At 46.3% G+C, this 22,855-nt stretch overlaps 1 protein-coding gene across 1 annotated transcript; it reads right to left on the bottom strand.

The window, feature by feature from the left end:
- Nucleotides 1–15,436: 15,436 nt before the first annotated feature.
- LOC121444387 (39S ribosomal protein L50, mitochondrial-like) lies at nt 15,437–16,466 on the bottom strand. The gene has a single exon (XM_041646202.1). It carries the CDS (start codon nt 16,463–16,465, stop codon nt 15,983–15,985), a length of 483 nt encoding a protein of 160 aa, XP_041502136.1. The 5' UTR covers nt 16,466; the 3' UTR covers nt 15,437–15,982.
- Nucleotides 16,467–22,855: the final 6,389 nt, after the last annotated feature.

Raw genomic sequence — 22,855 nt, 5'->3', positions numbered from 1 at the left:
CCTAAGTTCAATTCCCGGCAACCACGTGGTGCCTCACAGAGATCTGTAATGAGGTCTGGTGCCCTCTTCTGGCCTGCAGAAATACACACAGACAGAATATTGTATACATAATAAATAAATATTTTTTTTAAAAAAGAAACTACTCCCTGCATTGGGTTTTTCTTTATTAGCATAAAAAATTGAAGAATATAAGGACATTCCCATGGTCATGGAAGTCCCAGTGGTGTCACCTCAATTAAAAATTACCCAGTTGACATACACACAGACAGAATATTGTATACATAATAAATAAATAAATAAATAAATAAGTAAATAAAAAATTACCCAGTTACTCCTCATATATACTAGTGTGAGTCACTCAGCCATTGGTGATTCTTATGTTTACCTGGCAGTAGAGCCCAGAGACATTGCACCAGAGAGGGGAACAGATTCTTCATCCACAGAACCCATGCACAATAGCTCGGTCTAGATAGCCTCCATGGATCCTGCCTGAGACTGGACCCCAGTACTTCCTTCTCATGTCTTACTCGGAGCAGCCTTTGGCAGCTCAGGGAAGTTCACATAGAGCCACTCACAGAGGAGGAAAGTGGTCACAAGAGACCTCTAAATCCCAGTTACACAGGAGCTGCTGCAGAAAGAGTAATTCAAATTCTAGAATAAATTCTGAAGGAAAATGTGCTTTTTTTCTGTTCGATGTAAGAATATTTATTTCCTTAGCCACTGCTAATAAAAGCATCTTTCATTTCTGAGTTAGCAAATATAAAAGGAAATTATGATTCAGTCATTGGCCAGTTGTACAGCCTGTAGCTTGGGTCCTCATCCTTCAGGGACTAACATTCTTCTGAAAAGAAATTTATTTTTGTTATTTTAAGAGTGTGTGTGGATGGGTGTGTGTGTGAGTGTGTGTGTGTGTGTGTGTGTACACATTGGAGTACAGGTGCTGCAGAGAACAGAAATGTCAGATCCTCTGGAGGTGAAATTACAACTGGTGGCGAGCTGCCTGGTGTAGGTACTGACATTTGAATTCAAGTTATGGAGAAAACCAGTATATGTGTGTGTATATATATATATATATATATATATATATATATATATATATATATATATATATAGAGAGAGAGAGAGAGAGAGAGAGAGAGCGCTTTATCCGGCCACTGCTTTAATCTTTCATGCAAACTCAAAAAGACACAACAGGGTTTATGAGTACAGTCAGAACAATAGGAATGCTAGGTGTTTGTTAATTTGCCATAACTTAGAGTTATCTTGGAAGAGAAAACCCCAGCTGAAAAAATAGGAAGTCAGTAGGAGCGTTTTCGTGACGAATAATTAATCTAGGAGAATCCAGCTCACTGTGGACAGAGCCATTCCTGGGCAGATGGTCCTGGGTATAAGAGAAAGCAAACTGAGCAAGCCAAGGGGTACAAGAGGCTAAAAAACAGCATTTATCTATGGCATCTGCTTCAGCGCCTCTTTCTGGGTTATGCCTTTGAGTTCCTGACCTGAATTCACTCAGGGAGAGAGAGTGACCCTTGAGCTGTAAGCAGACACAAAACCTTCCTCCCTTGGTTGTTTTTAGTATGGTATTTTATCACAGCAATAGAAACCCCAACAAAGACACTAGGCCCCCAGAGTCATTTATCCACCACATAGAAAAAATGCACATTACTATGCCGGGGACTGGAAATACAAAACAATATCCCTATCCACACAGCAAATTGGTCATGGGACTTGAGAGGGCCTCAAGAAACCCACAGTAAAATAACCTAAAGATGAATGTTAGGTAATAAGTGGAGAAGGACCAGTTGTAATCTATGACTCAGTATGTAGAAGGTGTGATTGCTACATTGTTTTAAAAATGTTGGCAAGCAACTGTTTGAAAGAAAATTAATCCTGGATTTGGCCCACAAAATATCACCAGAAGACAAATGTCATTTTATGGATCCATATATGAAAACCATAGGCAGGCACATTGGACAACTTTTACAAAATTACACAAACAGGTCTGGGGGTTTGGGTGGTTTAGGAATTCTGGAGATCTCTGGTTGCACTGATTTCACCAAGCAACCTGCACATGAATGGCTGCATGCAGGTGAAATGAATCCGGGTCAGAGCTAAGTATTTATCTAACAATTTTATCTGAGAAATACCTTCCCTGTTGAAACCTAACCCAGTTCAGTCTCCCAGCCTGGGCCTGTTCTGCACTTATCTCAACACCCTTCAGCCAGTATCCCAAAGGGGAGATTGCAGCCTCTGCCTGTCCTAACTAGGACTGTGGGGACAGCATTATCAACTGGAATCCACACCTTTGGGGACTCATACTACAGCTCAGGCTTTTCCAAGATTCTGGCTTCCCTCTGAGATCCCCCCTCCTTCTCCCTAGATACAATGATTTACTCTCCAGTCAGCCTTCTCGGAACACAGAAGTCAGGAGAGGGGGGCTCTCTCAGAAGACAGGGAGGACAGCATATCGAACCACCTTCCATCCTGCAACCAGGGCTGCTGGGGAAATATTTATACAACCTCTTTCCAAGATGACGTGTCTATGCCAACCAAACATCCCCAGAAACGACTCACAGCAAGGGCTTTCTGCTGAAAGTCTGCTGCTTGCTAGGTTGGGAGGGATGGACCACCGGCCGTGTCCCTGTGTGGACCCTTCATCCCTCCTCATTGATGTGGGAGTCACCTAAGGCCTGAGGGGTAGATCCTAGATGGGTCCAAGAGGGAACTAAATTCCAAGTCAGTTTCAAATCCAGAGTTAACAAAACAACAACAAAAAACAAACACAGCCATGGCTCAGTAGAATGGAAAGGGATCCCAAAGAGACAAAGGAAGCTCACTTACTAAAAAGAATTGCTCTCTGTATTCAAGTGATGTGAATGTCCCGTACAAAAGCTGCACAATGTGTAAAGCGACAGTCACATTCTGTTATGTCTATGGCTCAAACAGGTAAAACTTGATGATGGTCAACAATTGAAATTCAAGGTGATCATATTTGTGGAATAATAAAAAATATAAAATGTCTTCATCTGAAAAGGAGGCTGCCTTTGGGACCTATCCCAAACTCTGCAGTGTGTGTGTGACTTTATGTTTTTGTGTCTGTGTGAATGTGTATGTGTGTGTTAAAGTACAGCACAGCCAATCACCTTACCCTGAGATGTATATTATGCTATATATAATTTGTTTGTTCTTCAAAGGCAATTGCAAACAGTGGCGCGATTAAAATAAAAAGCTCTCAATTAAAGATTAGGGAGACATTCTTTCCTTCCCTCTTGGTGGCTTCTGAGTTGCTGAGGGTGGCTTCCTTTATCTGCTAGCATCTGTGCTTGGAAGAAAGCCTAGAGACCTGTCCTCAGGATATTTTTAAACATGAGTCCCCACCTTGCTCCTCACTAGTCCAAGCATTTGACTGTTTTTAATTTTTTTTGAAACTTTATTATGGAAAATTTGAAGCACATGAAAGCAGAAAGTGTGCTACAATGTAATCAGTGCACTCCATGTACCCATTAAGCTCAAGAGTCATCAGCTTCAACAATCATTAACTTTTTTCAAATCCTGTTTCATCTTTCCTTCATCATCATCCTCGCCTCCTGGGCCCTGCTGAGGAGCCAAGTACACACATCAAGTCCTTTCCTCTGGGAATAAACAGATAAGGACATTTTAAACATACGCTCTGAACCATAGTATAGTCAAGACGATAAGCAGGAGTGACCCAACAGCACCCAGTCCAGTCCTCTGTCTAGCCCCCGGTTGTCCCAGGGAAGGTTTTCAGGGGATGTGGAGGTCCGTGCCTATTCCCGTGCTTGCTCTGTCTGTGAGAGCCACACCACATGCGTTCCTTTGTTGGGAGAGAGATGAGCTGTTGTGTGGGCTGAAGGAAATCGCATAGAATCTTGGTCTAGATGGACACGTGGGGGATGAGAGGAGTTAAGGACACCGTGTCTCTTGAGCCCTTGGTTGACCCTGGACGCTTCTGGAAGCCCACTTCTTCTCCTGTCTACTCTAAAGTGTGTCTTTACTGTGCTGCCTTAGCCAGCCTGTTTTCAGTAGGTGAGCAAATAGAAACAAAGGGGCTTAGTAGGGCCCGCGTGCCTTCTACTGCCATGTGGTATGGTTCTGCCTTCCCCAGTGAATGCTTTACATTTCTCTGGAAAGCACAATCAGCTCTAAGGACTCAGAGTTGATTACTTCCTTCTGAACCTTCAGAGTATCAGGACTGTGATAAATCTCAGCAGGATCACTGGGGAACTTTGCTTGTCCCTGAATTCAGAGTAAATATTTTGAATGGGGTGTGGGGATGAGGGGATGGGCAAGGAATTTTTAAAAATTATTTATTTAATAAAAAAAACCTATCTTTTCTCATTTTACATATCAATCCCCGCTCCCAGTCCTTCCCCCTTGTCCTGCTCCCTCTGCTTTCTTCCCATTGCCCTCCCCCCATCCACCTAGAGAGGGTAAGGCTTCACATGGGGAGACAACAAAGTCTAGCACAAAGCTTTGAAGCAAGAGCAAGCCCCTCCCCCAATATATCTAGACTAAGCAAGGTATCCTTCCAAAGACAATGGGCTCAAAAAAGCCAACTCAAACACTAGGAATAAATCCTAGTTCCACTGGCAGTGACCCCACAGTCTGCCCCAGGCACACAACTGTCACACAACTTCAGAGGGCCTAGTTTGTCCTATGCTGGATCCCTGGGTGAGGACTTTGAACTCCATTATTGGGACGAAAAAGGCAGCTTGAATCTCACTGGAAAAGTCCACAAATCTACTCATTATTGACCCAGTGCTCTACAGGTCTGAGGTTCTTGGGGAGTCACAGGAGACCTTGACCAGTTGGGAGAAGTGGAGGCAGGATGCAGAACAAAGAGAGGGGCACACAGAGAGATTTGGTTAGGTCACCACACTCTGCCTTCATGAAAATGTTGTAAGTGAAAGTGGGGGAAGGTTGGCAGGAGTAGGGCTGTAACCCCCAAGATTGAGCCCTGTGAGTTAATGCCATGATGATAATATACTGCAGTTTAGATGTAGAGATGCCACATGAACTCATACCTGCAACTCCAAACCCCATTCAAGACCCATGTCCTCTGTTAGAAGAGATTAGCTCCTCAGAGAGGAGCTCAGGATGTAGCCCCCTTGCTAGAGACCTTGCCTTGCATGTTGTAAACACGGGGTGGTGGCAAACGCCTATAATCCCAGCTCCAGGGAAGCTAAGGCAGGAAGATCAGGATTTTGGCTGCATAGTAACTTCAAGGCCAGTTTGGGCTTCTTGAACACTCTCCTCCCATCGCCCCCTCCAAACAACAAAAGCCACAACAACCACTAAAGAAGCATTCTCCAAGTTTTGACGGTTTTCTCATGACAGGGTTCATGGGTTATCTGAGAGTTTTAATGAGCACAGGTTAGTCACTTCGATCAATTGGAAGAGAGTTTGGCCAGCTCAGTCTACAAATAGGATGGACAGACATTCAGAGAGGTCAGCATAAAGCCATAAGGTAATGGGACAGCAATCATAGAAAGTCTAACATTGTTATTTGATATAACATCCTTTCAAAGAACACAGGAACGTGTGTGTGTGTGTGTGTGTGTGTGTGTGTGTGCATCATGATGGCGATTATATATGAAGACAGTGTGATGGGTATACACTAGACAATCTAATAAGTACTTTTGCCTCAGCTATAGACATGCTTCCAAATCCACTGTGCTGCTGTGTCCATTTCTCCCTAGTGTTCTAAGGATGGCTCGCAAGTGGAGTTAGTGGAAGAAAACACTGGATCCGTGTTCTGTCACTGTAGTAGGAGTGGGTGTTTACTAGAAAAGTGTTGGCAGGACTGTGATTCCTCCAACATCCCTAGAGAGACAGACCCTGTGTTTTAGCAGTCATCCTTAGTGCTCAGGAACTGGAAGGTGCTTCTCCCTGAGATCGGTGTGTGTTTCACAGTGCACTTCCCTGCTTTGGTTTCTCTGTCATTGTGTGCCCTCCATGCTGTCAATTAAGAAGCCAGTCACGTGCACTTTGGGGCATGCACTAATGCTGGATGGCCTTATCTTTACTAATGATACCTACGTAGGTTTGCAGATTGAAACACTAAGTTTGAAGGTTGAGTACCATTCATCCCACAGACAACGTCTGATGCAATAGCTTAGAGCCAGTTGTTACAGTAAATTTCAGCCTGGGCACTCACACTGGTGACCGCCTCGAGTTAATGCTGACCTCCCCTGCGGTAGCCAGCCACATTTTCAGAAAAGGAAAAGTCAAATGAAGAAGCAATAGCCAAGGTACACAGACACATTCTCAATACCTGAAAGCTAGCACGCAGCCTGGAAGGGCCTCTGAAATCCCCTACTGAATGTCACTACCTTCCTCTGGGCTCCTGATATCATGTCTACAGAGAGAAAAAACCATGTAAAGAGACTGTAGAATTCATACAGTTACTTCAAATTTAGGGGTCAAAGTGGAAGGGCCTGATGGCTGTTTACCCATGTATCTGATCCCCCCTCATTCCCACTGGAATGTAAACTTGAAAGCAAGAGTCAGGATAGAGAATGAACATGTGTCTTCATATTTGTACACTTGCAAATAAAAGAGTGAGCAGTGGGCTTCAATTCATTTCTGTGTACCAACTACTGTTGGAGTTGTAGTGTCCATAACACTCTAGTATTTGAGAGTTCAATTAAATGCTGACCTCCACAGGTTGATCATTTGAGAACCCAGAGCGCCTTACCCTGTGACAGTGCTTATGAGCCAGGAGCAACTTTGGCTGCAAGGAAACCCACGCCATCCCATCTCCACCTCAGCTTCATGAGCGCTTGATTGACTTAATGCTCATTTGCTTATTTAATCATTCGTTCATTTATTTTTCCACTGAGTGCAGTTCGTGCTGGCCATATGCTCAGAGGCTTGGGGTCATCCACTGGGTCACTGACAGCTTCCAAAGGCCACATTCCAAAGAAAACCAACTCTCCCTTCCCCCAGCAGCAATCAACTGCCAATAGCTGCTGGCCTAGGGATGGAGCCCCTCCCCTCCATGCTGGAATTCTTAACTGGTTGATCTTGTGCTGGTTCCATGTAGGTGGACAAAGGCCAAGTTCTATCCAGGGGACAACCCTTCAAAGCCCTCCTGCCTATGCTTGGGCTCAATCTGCTTTGTGGGCCCTCCTCTAGGATGTGCCCTGAGCCTTGGGGCTTAGTCATGTGGTATGGAGTGCACGGTTTCTGTAGGGGTCAACTCTGGGTGTGGCTGAGCACCCACAGTCTCTTATTGTCAACACTTTGAAGAGTGATGAGCCCACACATCAAGCAGTACCATTGCAACAGTGTGGAGGGCAGCACAAACCTGGGGATGCATGCATGTGTATTCATAGTGGACAGGGCTGTAAGGACGTGGTTTGAAAACATAAATAGGTTCTCCCGTAAGGCCTAAACTCTCCTGGCCTACAGTTCTTGACCTAGTTTCCACCCAGTCCCAGGCCTGATTTCCTCCTGTGGAGCAGGCCTAGAACCCAGTCAAGAGTGCAGTCAGTTCCTCCCATAAAGGATGTAAGCACTGTTGCACCAGTCGGAACCTCGGCCTGGCAGGCCACCTAGTTGGAGGCAGGCTGCAGTGCTGGGGCAGACTGCTGATGCCTTCTTACTCCCACTGCAGCCTCCCAAGCAACCTGCACAGCGCCTCCTGCTTCTGTGTGAGCTACCCAGTGATGGAGGAAGGTCATTGGCTAATAAAAGGCACTGCCCTGGCCCATTTTATTGGTTAGAGGATAGGTGGGAGGAGAAAACAGGACAGAACGCTGGGAGGAAGAGGAAGTGACGCCAGAGACTCCACAGCTCTGTTCTCTCGGGAGCAGACGCCTCAGCAGAGACGCCATGCCCCGCTCCCGGCATGAAGCTCCGACCCAGGATGGACTAGGCTAGAATCTCCCCGGTAAGACCGGTTCTCACAGATTATTAGAGATGGGTTGATCGGGATGTGAGAATTAGCCTGTAAGTGCTAGAGCTAAAGGGCCAAGCAGTGCTTAAAAGAATACAGTGTCTGTGTAATTATTTTGGGCATAAGCTAGCCGGGCAGGCGGCCGGGGATGCTGAGAACGCAGCCCTGCCGCCCCTATTACTTCAACCCAGCAGGGAGAGAATCCTTTCCAATTCAAGATTGATTGTTCTGTATCCTGCGAACCAAATGTGTGGTGTATTCAGGAACAGGAGCTTAACCATCTAGTTAAGGGGGGCAACCAAGATCAATGGCAATACCCAGTGTTGCTGTGAAACAGTCTGTCTTAGAGAGTGGGGTAACCATCAAAACTAGAGTTAATTCATCTGTGCTTTCGTTTAAAATCTATCTTTATACGTGAGTGTGGGCATGTGTGTAGTCTCCTGGTGCTTATAGGTTTCTGTTCTAACACATGACAGGAAATGGGCATTTTAGAAAATGCTAATATAAAAGTTAAACTGTTTCATCGGCTCAAATTCCTCACAGTTCCTAGACTAAGTGAGTTATTGAAGCATAACTAAACCTTTATTGGACATACGTAAAAAAAGAATTCATACAAAGATACTATCTGCGTGCCCATTGTCTCCATTATGCTTGTTACAAGGTGGTCGAGCAAGTCACTATTTTTGCTTGAGATGTAAACTGCCTCTCAGGACACAAGAGCTCCTGAAGGCATGTACAGGAACCCCTCTCCCAGATGATTGACTGTCTTCTCAGAATTGAGCTGGATAGGCTCTGCTCTTCCTTAAATTTCAAATGATCCAAAATGCAAGACCGTGATTTGTCTCTGTGCTTTGAGCTTCTTTGAGTAATTAATATGCTTACCTACAGAGGCAAGCAGACAACCAAGGAATACGATGTACACAATGGGAGCAAAAGCAGGACTATGTCCTGTCTTCATTGCCTGGGAGCTCAGGAGAAAGGACAATCCTTGAAATGCAATGACTTCCCTAATGCTTGTTATGACAGAGCCTACTTCCTTAACACGTTGGTCCATTTCAATTTGTTGTTTAAGAAAATTGCTAACAGTTCTGTGTAGCAGGCATTAGCATTGATTCATCTTGAAGGTAATGGAATCTCACGGAGGCCTACGTGAAGAAGTGTTCGAGACACTCTGAGCTTCTCCTGCACACTATCATGTAGGCTGTAGAAAGACTTCCCAGTCTGGCTGTTTCCCAACCACGTGATACACCATCACACCCTCGGTGTCCTCCCTTTCACAGTGGAGTCCATGAGCCAGATCTCCTCAGTGTAGGTTTCCCCAGGATGGTCCTTGTGGTTCTTAATTGGTGATGGGGCCATCAGCAGTGAACCGGATCAGGAAGAGAGGTTGAGAGTAGTGGGTGTGAATCAAATCCATCAAGTTAGATATCCAGGTGTCAGGAGAGTGGGCTGCTACTGTTTTCTGGGGCATGTGTGTGCCTGAGTAACCACCTGCCCTTGACCAGCCAACCTCTTCCTGAGGACCACACCGTGTGAAAAGTGCTCACTCTCCCAGTGCACAAGTGCCCTGTGCCGCAGAGCTCACACACTGTATGCCCACAGTACGCGCGGAACTCTCTCTCTAGTGGGCAAGAATGGATGGGGTGCACAGTGTCCTGTCCACTTCCTCTCTACCTAGATCAATGACTCCTACCTTGCCTATTGCTCTCCTCTTCCTTACCATAGCACGTACAGCATACTCCTTGAGACTGACTGCATAATCCTCTGCCTCGTTCTGTGCTGGAATCCTGAAGCTTGTTTTCCAACATACTTTCATTATGCAGGCCAGTCTCAAACTGGTCATGCAAGGAAGTGAGACCCTGGCCATGCCTCTGACCCCTGGAGCTGTATAGTTTGGGCACTAGGAAGTGGGGTCTTTGGTGTCCTGGTGTTCCAAGCCAGTTATATGAGCTACCATCTCAGAGTATCTGCTCCTGAGGAAGAGCACCACTATCGTTCCGCTCACATTCCCTGCCACTCAGAGAGGGGTAGGCAGAGGTGAGAGGAAAGAAAAAGAGAGCAGAAGGGAGACAAGGAGTGGGAGGCAGGAGAGATAAGCAAAAGAGAGAGCAGGAGCAGGAAGAATACAGACACGGATATGGAAACACGACATCAGCAGAGTGACAGTCAGTGTCCTGGAGGGGCCAGGTCACACCTGTGAGCCCTTGTGCCTCTCCACTGTGTGTTCCAGGCCGAAGCAAAAGGAAACAGCCCAGGCTTAGATTCCCATTTTTGCTCTCTCTCTTCTTCCAAATGCAATCATTTGTTACTCTCAACAAACTTCTTTTCAGCTGTCTGTGTGATTTCATGTGCGTGTGCGTTGTGGTGTCTCTCTGTGTGTGTTATTGACAAATACTGCAGTGTGATTTCCTCAGATACTTGTGAGGAGGGTAGTAGCTGGAGGTGCAATAAATCCTTCAAGTCCCTTGGAGGGCCCTGCATGGCTCTGTGGTCCTTCCTGTCCCTGTGTAACAGAGACTGAATGTGTATGCTCGCAATCTGCGTCTCAAAGGCACCTGTGAATTTTAGATTTGTTTGCGGGCACCTAGAGCATGTGGTATGTTTCTACGGTGCGTATATATGGCAACTCATAATTTGATGGCCAATGTGCTCAGCATCCCTGAATGTATGTGACCCAGCACATGAGATTCACAACCACCACCACGTCGGGACACACACAGACACACATAAGGAAATACGTTCTGATGATTCTGTACTTTCCAGTACCCTCAATTGTGGGAAGTGGCTCTCTGTCGCTATGGGAACATGTGTGTTTTTAGGGAGCAGTTTATATGTCCACGGTTGTCATGGACGACAATTTAGGGTATGAGTTTTATGTGGAAGTCAGCTTGCTTCTCTCACTTCGGGTCCCAGCATGCCTGAGAGCACTAGCCAGCCATAGACCTGTGGAGAAGATCTCTTGTGGGATCGAGAGACAGAGGAAAGCCAAGTTAGAGAGAGCATATAGCCAAATGTGAGCAGGGAGACAGGGTGCAGGGCAGGAAGCCAAGGGCAGCCATGTCCAGTGCAAAAGCAAAGCAGTTCCTCCACAAGCAGCTGGCTCCCTGGCTTACTCAGTGCCTCAGGGCCCACAGTGAGAGGCCAGAGGTTGGTAATGGATAACAGACAGATGGGCTGCAGCCCAAATGTGGGGGAATGCCTGTGAGGAAGCAGGTGTTGTCACAGAGCAAAAAAAGGAAAGAGTTTGGAGGAAAGGGGTGCCCTGCCAGGCTGGACTGTGTGCCAGCTTGCTCATATCTTAGCCTCATGATGGGTAAAGGAGGATGGAATGAGTCCCTTTCTGTGGGCCAGAGACAGTAGTCAGCAGCTGGCAATGCTCAGGTAGGCTCCAGGCGTGACCTCTGTGCAGATGAGCCTGTCTCTGCTGAGGGCCAGAGAATCTTCTGATTATCATTTGGCTTATCTCTGCCCTCCCAGAACCGTCCCCAGAGGCACATAGTTCTTTTTCACCTGCAGAGTCTGAGAAGGGAATCCATAATTTCCCAAGCTCAGGTGGCGAAATCAGTGCTGGAACAGCCTCAGGTGAGGACAGCTGGGTCAGCTCTGATATCTGCCGTCCATCCACCTCAGCTATTTTCAGCAGCCTATTCATAGGGTCCATATGAGAAAAGAAGCATGTGCTTTACCTGTGGGACACTGTGTGTGTCACTTTATGCGTGTATGGGGAGCATTTGCTTGATGACTGTGTGTGTTTGTGTGTGTGTGTTTGTGTGTGTGTGTGTGTGAGTGTGTGTGTGTGTGTCTGAGAGAGAGAGAGAGAGAGAGAGAGAGAGAGAGAGAGAGAGAGAGAGTTGTGGTGTGAGTGGGGGAGATAACCCCCATGTGTATCCATCTCAACTCCTGAAATTGAAATGGCGAAGTGTTGAGCCACATAGCGCCCCTCTCTGATGATAGAGGCTCTTGCATATTGCTTCTCCCTAATCGTTCACATGGACATTTTCTGAAGTCATGCTAAGGTGGCTGTGATACTTCAAGTAACAACTGTGGCTCTTATGAAACTGTGACAGACAATGTATAATGAGGAAACTGTGGGCACACCCTTCCTCATAGGGGAAATTATGGCTTTGACAGAGTTTATTCAGAGGTTCCCATTCAAACACTCTGAGGAATGCTACCTTACACACCATGTCCTTTGGGATAGGCGCGGGGGTTGAGGGAGGCAGCCTCTGGGGTTGATCCTCCTGAGGAAGAGCTAACACGGTGAGCCTCTTTGTCTCCATTAGAGACTGAGCCAGGCTCTCTCATGTATCTCTCAGATGATTTGTTGGATAGTTAGCACAGACATAACACACTTAGGGGTCTGTGTCAGTCTTTGGGACTGTCCCAGACACAAGTGGAGGAATCTCCATCAGGGAGGTCAACAATGCTAATAGCATGGGCTGACACTAAGGAAGGGCTCCCACCCAACTACAGAAAATGTGTAGAGGCTTTAAATGGTCGTGACCTCATAGGGAAGGAGAGTGCCTGTGTTTGTGTGGCCGCTTTTTAAATTAGCATCGTCATCACCTTCCTGTCTATGTCTTGAAACTCTTAGCTCAAATGTCAGCCTAGACAACACATGCTTGTGGGAATAGGGACGTCTTTCCAAACTCCATTTTTTTTGGAGCTCATAAACATTTCTACCATGGTCGTGAATTTCTCTAACACCCATGGGCTACAAAGACAATTCCGCTCAGGCCTTCCTTGATCTAGGTTAAAGGCCAGTGCAGCCCAGTGTGGAGGCAAATGCCTCCTGTGGAAAACTGCTGCCTTGCACAATGTCTATCCAGGTCTGAGGTGGAGTACACATTTAGGAAGGTCTGTGTCATCCAGCCAGAATCTTACTGCAGACAATATCAAAGGGGGACCTGGGGTTTGGATGCTGTAGCCAGTTCTCTTTGTTCTAATAGTTCACACTTCCTCTGACTGGTTCTGCAGAAGTACCGATCTGCCTTTGACTGATGTGAGGAAAAGGGGCCAGCTTTACTTCACAGCGCAGTGAGAAAGCTCAGTCTGAGGTGAGGATTCTCAACCTTCTTTATGCTCTGGCCCGTAATATTGTTCCCCATGGTGTGGTGTCCGGAATCTCAATACCATATGCCTTGCTCCTTCGTATGTGTAATTGCGATGTTATGAGTTGTAATGTAAAAATCTGATTTACAAAATATGCAATATAAGACCTCTAAGTGTTTGGTGTCCAAGGGTTTAGAATCGCTGCTCTAAGTTGCTGAAGGTCTGCTGGGGTGTTATTCCCAATGTGTTCACAACTAAGCCAACATTGCTCGTGGCTGGGACATGTCGACTGAAGGAACACGTGGGAATCCATTTCAAGAATGTCCCCATGTCCTCTGTGGAGTAGAAACCTTGGTCCGAGGCTAGCACGCTCTCGCACCATCATGAATCTGAAGCGCCCATCATCGGACAAGGAAGCTGCTCTCCAGTGCCCAGCATAATACAGTCTGGTACAGTTCTTGCCACCTGAGGAAACATTTGGCCAGAGGCTATGACAGGCCCTGCAGCATCTTACAAGTGCCCTTCTCTGAGAACAGTGAGAGACATGTTCAGTCGTAACTGCTAAGGGAAAAGCAGAGTAAAAAGGCATGGAATGTCCATTCTTCTGAGGAGGGGGTTGCACATAGACCCTCACTCTCATTTCCATAGCCAGGATATTCGCCAGTTCACACAGATGGTGGTTCTGTGCTTTGGAAAGGATGATCTGGAACTACAACGCACGTGCATGCAGACACACACACACACACACACACACACACACACACTCTATCTCTCTTATATACACACCTTCTTTCAACCCGGGGGATCTGATGTTGATGGACACTTCTCTTTTGTTTTTAGTATCTTCTAATCACACCCTCACCAGCTCAAAGAGGCACACTGGTTGTTTCTGTCCAGGGCCTGCATTCCTTAAACGCAGCTATCCAACCTCTATTTGATGCCAGAATTTTCCCAGAGATACGGTCTGTTTCTACCATGGGGATAATTCCTGGGTCATGTCAGGTGGGGTCACTCCTTGACACAGTTTGATATGCAGTTGGAAGGTGACAAAGTGAAGGGGACACGGCCCCACCATGATGGCCATTTACACATTCAAATCCCTAAGGGGGAGATTCATGTGTAGGCCAGCAGGGTTAGTTGAATCCAGGGCCTATGGGTCAAATGTCAGTGGAGGACAGTTCTGGGTGATGTGCTGTGGTGTCTGTCTGAGTGGTAAGCTGTCAGAGGTAGGGAGTGGTTGACGCAAGGAACAAAGGTCACTTGGCTCCTCAGCCTCAGGTGCCCAGCAGTTCCAACACTCTGCTGTTGCTGTGCTCTCTAGGAAAGTGGGGATGGTGCCAGGCCTAGAGGCTGTGGCTTCTATGACATTACTGAAAGCAACGAGGCTTATAAACTAGGGTGTCCCTACCACTGCAAGTGACTGCCAGCTTGAGAATGCTCCTTTTTGGTTTTTGCTGAAAGTTTGAGACTATGCTTACAAAAAGACCCAGTCAGAATGCTGGACTCAGGCCTCCAGTCCCTTTTCCCCTCTGTTTTCTCTCTTGCCAGTTCTCTCCCTCCCCCTGTGAGCAGCTCTCTCACTTGAGAAATGGGCATTTTGATATCATTCATAGTGTGGGTTATTTAGAGCAGTAGACAACAGTTGGGTACCTAAAGTGTGCTTGGCAGTTACGTGATGTTCAACAGAGCCTGGCACCACACACAGGCTGCCGGCTGACCACAGGCAACTGAGTTAATTGGGCCTTGAATGCCTGAGAGACCTCTACCCTTTCCAGATCCTGCTATTGAACAACCCTTGATTTATGCTCGATTCGTGACCTCTGCCTAGTGCTACCAGTTTCTTTCTACCACCCCTGTGCCAACCATTTCCCTCCCTCCAAATTGCCCGATGGCAGCCTTCTCCTGGCCTTCTCATTACTCCACTCTGACCATTTTCTCTTTTCTCAACTACAGCAATACAGCACTGAAAACGCTTACAGACTCATCTGGTCCATGCTTCTTCCATTATCTCTGAAACCTCTCCAGACCAGGCTTGTCATCCGATCCTGCCATGGAAGCTGCTCTGATGAATGTTGCCAGAGACTTCTGCATTGCTGGAGGCAATGGCTGGTTTTCTGCCCCCTTTTCAACTGCCTTTGTCATTCTGTGTTTGTGGTCAGTGTGGTTTTCATGACAGTTTCCTTCTTGTGGCTCAGAGGGCACTCTTCACTTTCCTTGTTCTTACTCTTCACTTTCCTTGTTCTCCAGCTCCTAAGTATCTATTGTTCCTTCTCCTTCATATGGTCATGCTTGGATTCTATTACTTATCTACTGTCCTTCTCCATGTACAGCCACATGCAACCCCAGCTTAGCTCAGGCTAATTGTAGCTCTGGAAGCTACCTGTATATCTGCTGCACAGACCATTTATGCTGGCTAGTTGTGTATCAACAAGACGCAACCAATTGTTAAGGGAGAAGAGGGAATTTCTTTTTTTTTTTTTTTTTTTTTTTTTAAAGACAACAGACTTTAATGAATCTGCTTTAATCCAAGAGGTGAACCCAGAATACAGTGTACTTTCTTTCATCTTTAATCACGGACTAACCACAGTGAAACGTCCTATGTATAGCAGACATTCCGTTAACTATCTAACACATTTCCTCATTTGCATATCCATAATAATCCCACACCTATGAGCTTTAATAAGATTGGAATATTTTATTGCAACTACTACTTTATCCATATAACGGACAAAGAAACATCTGAACTTGAGATGCCCTCCTATCTTAAACATCAGAATAAGAACATTATATAAATTACCAAAACTTGATTTTATTGGGGGCTGGGGGAATAGCCTTAGCAAATGTGAAAATGTTTTCTTTGTTGATACTCCATGAAGAAAAAGATGTATTCTTCTATAGGAAAAAAAGTAAAGGGAGGTCTGAGAAGAGCTCTGAAGGGAAACACTTCACAAGTGTCGGCCACCTCAGTGAGGAAAGTACAACATCTCAATGCAGTAACTGCTGACCTGCTCAGTAACCCCAACTGATTTTCAAATTGGGAGGCAAATTACCAGCAACGAGTTCATCAAATTTAGATCTGTCTTGAACTGATGGAACATTATAGAAGTCAAGAACGTCTCCGACTCTGCACATCTGGTGAAGCCTGGAGTTAGGCACTGCATGGCCCAAGTCATCAGCTAAACGTGCCAAGAGTCTGAACTTCACATGACCATTATCCAGGGAGATATCTTGCCAATTACTAGGAAGAGATGAATCAAGAACTTCTTTAAGACAGGATTCCAAGCGACTCTGGAGATCGTCAGGAGGTGTATACACTCGGCTTCGTAAGGGCGGACACACCAAAACAGGTTCTGTCTTCACTTCTTCCACTGCCTCAGCCACCACTGGCTCCTTCTCCTTTCTGGATCGAGACCAAAAGTCCCTACGTGCAGCCAAGGCAGCGTTCCACAGCCAGCCTCTGCTAGCAAACCGGTACACACACAGCGCCGCCATCTTCGACTGAGAAGAGGGAATTTCAATGGAGAAATATCTCCATGAGATCAGAATGAAGGTAAGCCTGTAGGTCATTCTCTTAATGTGCAATTGCTGTGTGAGGGCCCAGTCCGTGGTGGGTGATGCCACCCCTGATCTGGATCTGTGCAAAAGCAGGCTGTGAAAGCCTTGGAGAGCAAGCCAGTGAGCAGAACACTTCCATGGCCTCTGCATCTCTTCCTGCCTCTGGTTGGGCCCTGTTAGCGTTCCTGTCCTGACATTCTCCAGTGAGGGGCCACTGTGGAGCAGTATGAGCCACATACACCGGTTTTCTTCCCTGGGTCATGCTATCTCATCACATCATTAATAAACCTAGCAAGGACGGTCCTCACCCCAATCCCAGAGTTACTCTTTCAAGTTCTTACTCAGCTCGCATGGGTCATCTGGATCCAACATGCGCTGTTCACAATATCTGATCACCTCTCTGTCTGTAGCCCCCATTCTCCTTTGCAGAACTCCCTATATTTGGCCATACTGACCACTAGTCCGTAATCTCCGGGGGAGAGAGGAAGTGAGATAGTTGAGAGAAGACCGTGGGCTCAGACTTGCTCCTCCTGCCATTCACATCTAGTCCCTCAGGAAGTCTGTGGAGGCATTCCTTGAAATGCAGAGAGAGCCTGTGTTCTTCCCACCTTACACTATGGAGTGTGCTCAGGAAGGGCTCAGTGCCCATCTCTGCCTGGCTTCGTGCCTGCTCTCTGTACTCTAATCTCCTTGCCTCATTTGCTCTACACTGAAGACATTTAGTCATGAGTGATTCTCCTGGAGGACAGGCCGGGTCACACTGCGCCACCTCCACAGTGCCTCCGTCTTACCCCCATCACATTTCCCTTGCAAACATGAGGCAGCTTCCTCCAGTTCAGTGGAACCTAGGGGCTTGTTCCTGCCTCTGCTTATGTGTCCTGTCCTTTCATTTTCAGCTCAGTGCACCTCACAGCTGTTGGCCTTTCTGCCATTAACTCAGTAGGGTAGGACACCCTCTGGCATTAAAGCCTCGTCCCTTATTTCAGAACACTACTTACTTTACGTGTCAGAAAGGGCAATGCCCTGCTCCTCTTCCTTCCTTTCCTACATATCACCACTCCAAGGGAGTCTACCTTCCTATCCTAAACTGTTGACTCAAACCCTCATGCCCTGGACCAGCATATCCAGTAATCTCACAGTCTTCCCCAGCTCTGAAGTCCCTCCTCATCACCACGACCACCTGGGGCCTAGGCAACTACCACCTTCTTCTGTACTTTCTGACTCCTAGCTGGAAAGATGCCCATCCTTCCCTACCATAGGCACCATTCATGGTGAGAAGGGAAATTGTGATTTATCCTCCCATGCATCACACATGTGGACCAGACTATAACTGAACTCACAAGTATATAGTGTGTGAAAGGATGATTCTTCAGGGCATCTGTCAGGATAGTTGATAAAAGCCAGTTCATTTTAGAAGACTGTCGAGCAGAGCTGCAAACAGGAGCCTCACTGATAACATCTGGAGTGTGGATGGGGTGCCTGGCACAGCTGCTGCCACACACCCAATAGAGCACTTGGCAGGGTGCCTTGACCTTTTTTCTGATCCCTCAGGTTGTCCTTCCCCATATTATTCACTGTGGCGCTCCCTCTCTCTACCCCTCTCTTGCCTTGACAAGGTCTTGTTCCCGCATATACTGGAGCGGTCCAGGACCCAGGTGTTCACTTTTGCTCCTTTGTCCTTGCAAATTGAAACTGCAGCTTCCCCACTGATTTCTTGGAAACACCTTTTCAGCCTTCTGGGTTACTCAATCAAGGCCTCATTGTTTGCTGTCTCATCTCCACAGAGCTGAAGGCTGAAACAAGTTGCATCAATGTTACTACTGAGCATGCTCTTCAGCTCACCCTCTTCCATAGGCCCCCTGTCCTGACTGCCCCCCATCCCCATCCCTCCCCACCCCCCAGTCACTCATCTCACAGCCACTGGGAATTCTCCCTTTCTCTGCTCTTCATCCACTGAAGAAAGTGTCGCCTTGCAGTTCTTCAACAGTGTCGTGGGAGGTTTGGACCCTCAGGGAGATGAGCCTAGCCCCTTGAAGGCCTCCCCCCACACCCCGGCAATGCAGGTCATCCAAGCCTTGGTTTCCACAATGAAGCTGGGCAGTGCCTCCTGCTGAATCTGTTGCGATTCCAGCTGCTATGTCTGGTACAGTGCAGCTGGAGGCTTATTCCTGTTCTTTCCCCCCATGTAGGGATTCTCCTGCTCTGGGGACTTTTTGAAGCTTCTAGGCATGTACACAGGGATAGTCGCATTGGATCTTTAGGCCCAAGAGAGCCATCACAGACTCAGGCAGGCATCAGATGGACATAAATTACATCTAGCCCTGAGCTAGCTGGGACTTCTGTACTTGTCCATTGATCACCATGGCCTGGCAGGGACAAAATGTGACATTCTTCTGGCACGCATGAAGTGTTTAAGAAAATCTCTGGTACAGCCTCTCCTACTTCCTACGTGACTTTCCTAACTGGGGCTGAATGACTGCTTAGAGGAACCTCTGCTCAAGGCAAGGAGGAGACCTAGTGGATCTCCCTTGTGTGCGGTTGATGGCAGAGGGCTGAACCTTCATTTTTCCCTTGAAGGAAGAGACTCCGTGAGTGTGCACTGGCCAGCCATAACAGATGCAGGCCTAGAGAAAGGAGCTCTGGGAGTGTGGAGAAAGACTTAGGATTGTGTCAAGTTTGTCACTTCAGTGGATCTGGCCCTGAAAGCCTCTTGCTGACCTCCCTTGGATTCCCTGGCTGCCCACCTCTTGGTGTAGACTTGATGTCACCTGTACCTCCAGAGGTAAGTGACAACCTTGTGTTTGTCTGTCAGGCTTCTCTGGCACTTCCTGAATCATAGAAGATGGTCATCATATGTGCTGGGACCTGCTGAAGCTTGCTTCATGGGCTCTGCTTCCTGTTTCAGCCTCCTTAGCCTGCACACTGCTGGCTGTGCCTTTGGGCTTTGCATACAATCATTTGCCACCCTGCCCTGCACCCTGCAGCTGGGCCTTGTCCTCAGCCACCAGCCAGATGAAACTGTGATGGAGAAGGGCAGAAAGTACACGGGTCTCTGTGGTTTGTGTGGCATGCCTGGGTCAGCCACCTGTCCTTCATGTTCCCTAGAACGAGACTGCAGTGTGTTTTCTTAGTCTTCTCCTTGTGGTAAATGTGGTCAGCTCTAGAGCCTGAGATCTCTCCTGAGTGTCCTCAGCCAGGTAGTTAAGGAGCATGGTGAGGAGGCGCCTATATCTCCACATCTGTAGTTCCCACATCACCTCAAAGGGTAGTGAAATGGCAACATTACCTTGACCCTAAAAAAACAATACACAGGGCACACCCATGCACACATGCGCGCGCGTGCAAACACTGAGCCAGTTGAGCACTGTGCAGCACCTGAGAAACTTTAAGTTTCCTAGTTTCAAGTTCAGTCTTCTCTCAGGTTCCCCCAACATGCTGAATGCCAGCTGTTTCAGAGTCCTGGTCCCCAGTGTCCCAGGGTCACCACAGGTATTGATGATTTTATTACCACTGCTGTGACAGCCAGCTGTGGGGCACTGGCTCTCCTCCCCCCTCCTTCTTTTTTACCCTCTACTTCCCCCAACAGCACCTGAGTAGTTCATTGAGGAATTTCTTATTCCCTAACTTTCTAAGTTGCCTTCAGTAACTCCAGATTTACTCCCACACGCCAGTATTACTTTGAGAAAATAAATTGACATAGCCTCCATAATTTTAACATCGTCTCCCACTGTTGATTTTGTGGGTCCCCTCAGCTGCCTATTTTTTCTCACAGTTCTGTTACAATTGCAGAGTAGAAACAATTCTGAATGAAGAGATTCCATTTAGTAATTAGTGAAAATAGGCATTTTTATTTTCAGGCCATATGCAACCTCCAATGAATAAGTGATTCCGATTAGGAATTCATGAGAGCAGGGATATTTGAAGTTCACTCCATCTACAACTCTGTATCAATCAGATCAACAGACCTACAGTCCTCGCCTCCTGTCAGCACACATAGCGCGTTCGCCATCTGCCCAGAATTCCTGCTGAATGTTGAGCTAAAGCAGCTGCAGTTGCCAAACAGGTGCCTTCCCCCTGGAAGGCTGCCGTGAAAGACTCACATCGGGACGTTTCTAAAATTGGCTCTAGGATGGATTCCATGAGAAGCTGCTCTCAGGCTCCCCATCAGTGTTCTGACCGAGAAAGTCAAATCTCCGGGGGCTAAGCACAAGCTCTGTCCGCTTTGGGCAAAGTACTTCTCCGGACCTTTTGGGAAGGCAGCAAGAACAGCCATGTGGAGTTTGCTAGCTCCCTACAGCCCAGTTAGCACAGTTTTAAACATGCCATATCCAATGGGAGACGGTAGCCCTCATGGCAAGAACAGGACTATGTAAAATGAACGTGGAACAGGACCTAGACCAAGACCTGGAAGACAAAGTAGTTCGTCAGCCAAGGAGAGGAAATCAACATTCAAGCCAGTGATGTCATTTTCTTATGTTTTCATTCGGTGCTTCCTCCCCACTACAGCTGCTCTTTTGCTGCCTCTGATTCCATTGTCTTAGTTCCCCAGCCTGCTCTCCTCCTTGCCCTATATGTATTTATCTCTATAGTATAGAAGGGCCTTGGAGCAGGCCAACACTGTCCCCTACTGTTCATGCCTTTTACTGTTTTATCTTTCATTTTCTATTTTCCTTTTTCTTCATTTCTGTTTCCCTGTATTCATTTTTTTTTTTATTATCACATCACCCAAAGCCCAGCGACTTACTTGGTTCATTATTTGGAGGTTCATGTCTTTACCACCTCTATTTAGTCTTCCACTAACCACAACTCCCACATTTTGACCGCATTTGTTCCTTTGTTTCAATTATCCTCATGCCCACGTATGACCCTTTACTCCCCAACTAACAACCTAATACTCATCACGTGACAGTCTTACCATGACTGCTTACCTCCTTTTCTTTTCCTTTGCATTTTGAGGGTCCCTTTTCTCCCTAAACTAACTGGTATCTCTTTTGTAGTAACTTGCAACTATGTTATTAGAGTGAATTATAACATTGGTCTACCAGACAAACTCATCTCCTGACGACTGAAAGAACATTCACTGAAGCAAGAGAGGCAACTTCAGTTAAAGAACCTTTAATCCCAGCACTCGGGAGGCAGAGGCAGGTGGATCTCTGTGAGTTCGAGACCAGCCTGGTCTACAAGAGCTAGTTCCAGGACAGGCTCCAAAACTACAGAGAAACCCTGTCTCGGAAAAAAAAAATCTAAAAACAAACAAACAAACAAACAAACAAAAAACAAAACCAACAAATCTTTACCAACAAGCCAACACCATGGGGTGGTTTGAATGAGCTGTCCCTGTAATCCCTGACATTTGAACACTTGACCCTTTGGATAGCACTGTTTGGGCAAGTTTGGGAAGTGTGGCCTTGCTGGAGGAATTATGTCACAGGGAATGGGCTTCAAGAACTTAAAACCTTGGCTTTCTTTCAGTTTTGTTTCTTTCAGTTTTCTTTCTTTCTTTCCTTCTTTTTTCTTTCTTTTATTTTTGCTTTATTCTTTTTTTAAATTTTTTTTGCTTTTTTTTTTCTTTATTCTTTTGGTTCAAAAATGTGAGCCCTCAGCTTCCTGTTTCTGCCACGACACTATTGCTTGCTGCCATGCCTCATTGCCACGATGGACCCTTATCCCTCTGGAACTGTTAGTCCAAGCAAACTATTTCTTTATAAGTTGGTTTGGTTATCACATTATTTCACAGCAACAGAAACGTAACCAATAGACCCTAGGTTTGCAGATCCAAGTTCAAAGGCACAAATAACACGAAGAAACATGACAGTTTGTCTCCTCCAAAAATTACCAACCCCTTACTAGTGACCTCTGATCACAAAGATTTAGATGAAATTCCACATGCAGACTTCAAAAGGACAATTATAAAACACAGTTAAAAACTATTCAAAGAAAAGTATACTATTTTTCAGGAGAATACAAACAAATGCCTAAATGATATAAAAATAGACGTTAATAAAAAGCAACAAGTAAACCCCAAATGAAGTGAGGACAGAAGTGAAAGGCACAATAGGGCAAATAAAAAAGTTTATTGGAAACCATCAATAATATGGTTCCTGTGGAAGATAGAATATCAGGGTATAAAGACATCAGATCAGCCAAATATCAGGGTATAAAGGCATCAGATCAGCCAAACATCAATAATCATTTTTAATGAATGGACGGAATATATAAGAAACCTGGGACTCCATGAAAGGCAAAGTGTATTATTATAGACTTGAGAGAAGGAGGACAATTTCATGCAAATGACATAGAAAATATTTTTAATAGGATCTTGGAAGA

This window comes from Microtus oregoni, unplaced genomic scaffold (genome assembly GCF_018167655.1).
Source record: "Microtus oregoni isolate MIOR12 unplaced genomic scaffold, Mior012 000121F_ref0000216, whole genome shotgun sequence".
NCBI classification, from domain to species: domain Eukaryota; kingdom Metazoa; phylum Chordata; class Mammalia; order Rodentia; family Cricetidae; genus Microtus; species Microtus oregoni.
This window is presented reverse-complemented; position numbering and strand designations above follow the sequence as displayed.

Bases quoted from the DNA above. Each gene is read 5' to 3' on its own strand.
- LOC121444387 (XM_041646202.1), bottom strand. From the start codon at position 16,465: ATGGCGGCGCTGTGTGTGTACCGGTTTGCTAGCAGAGGCTGGCTGTGG.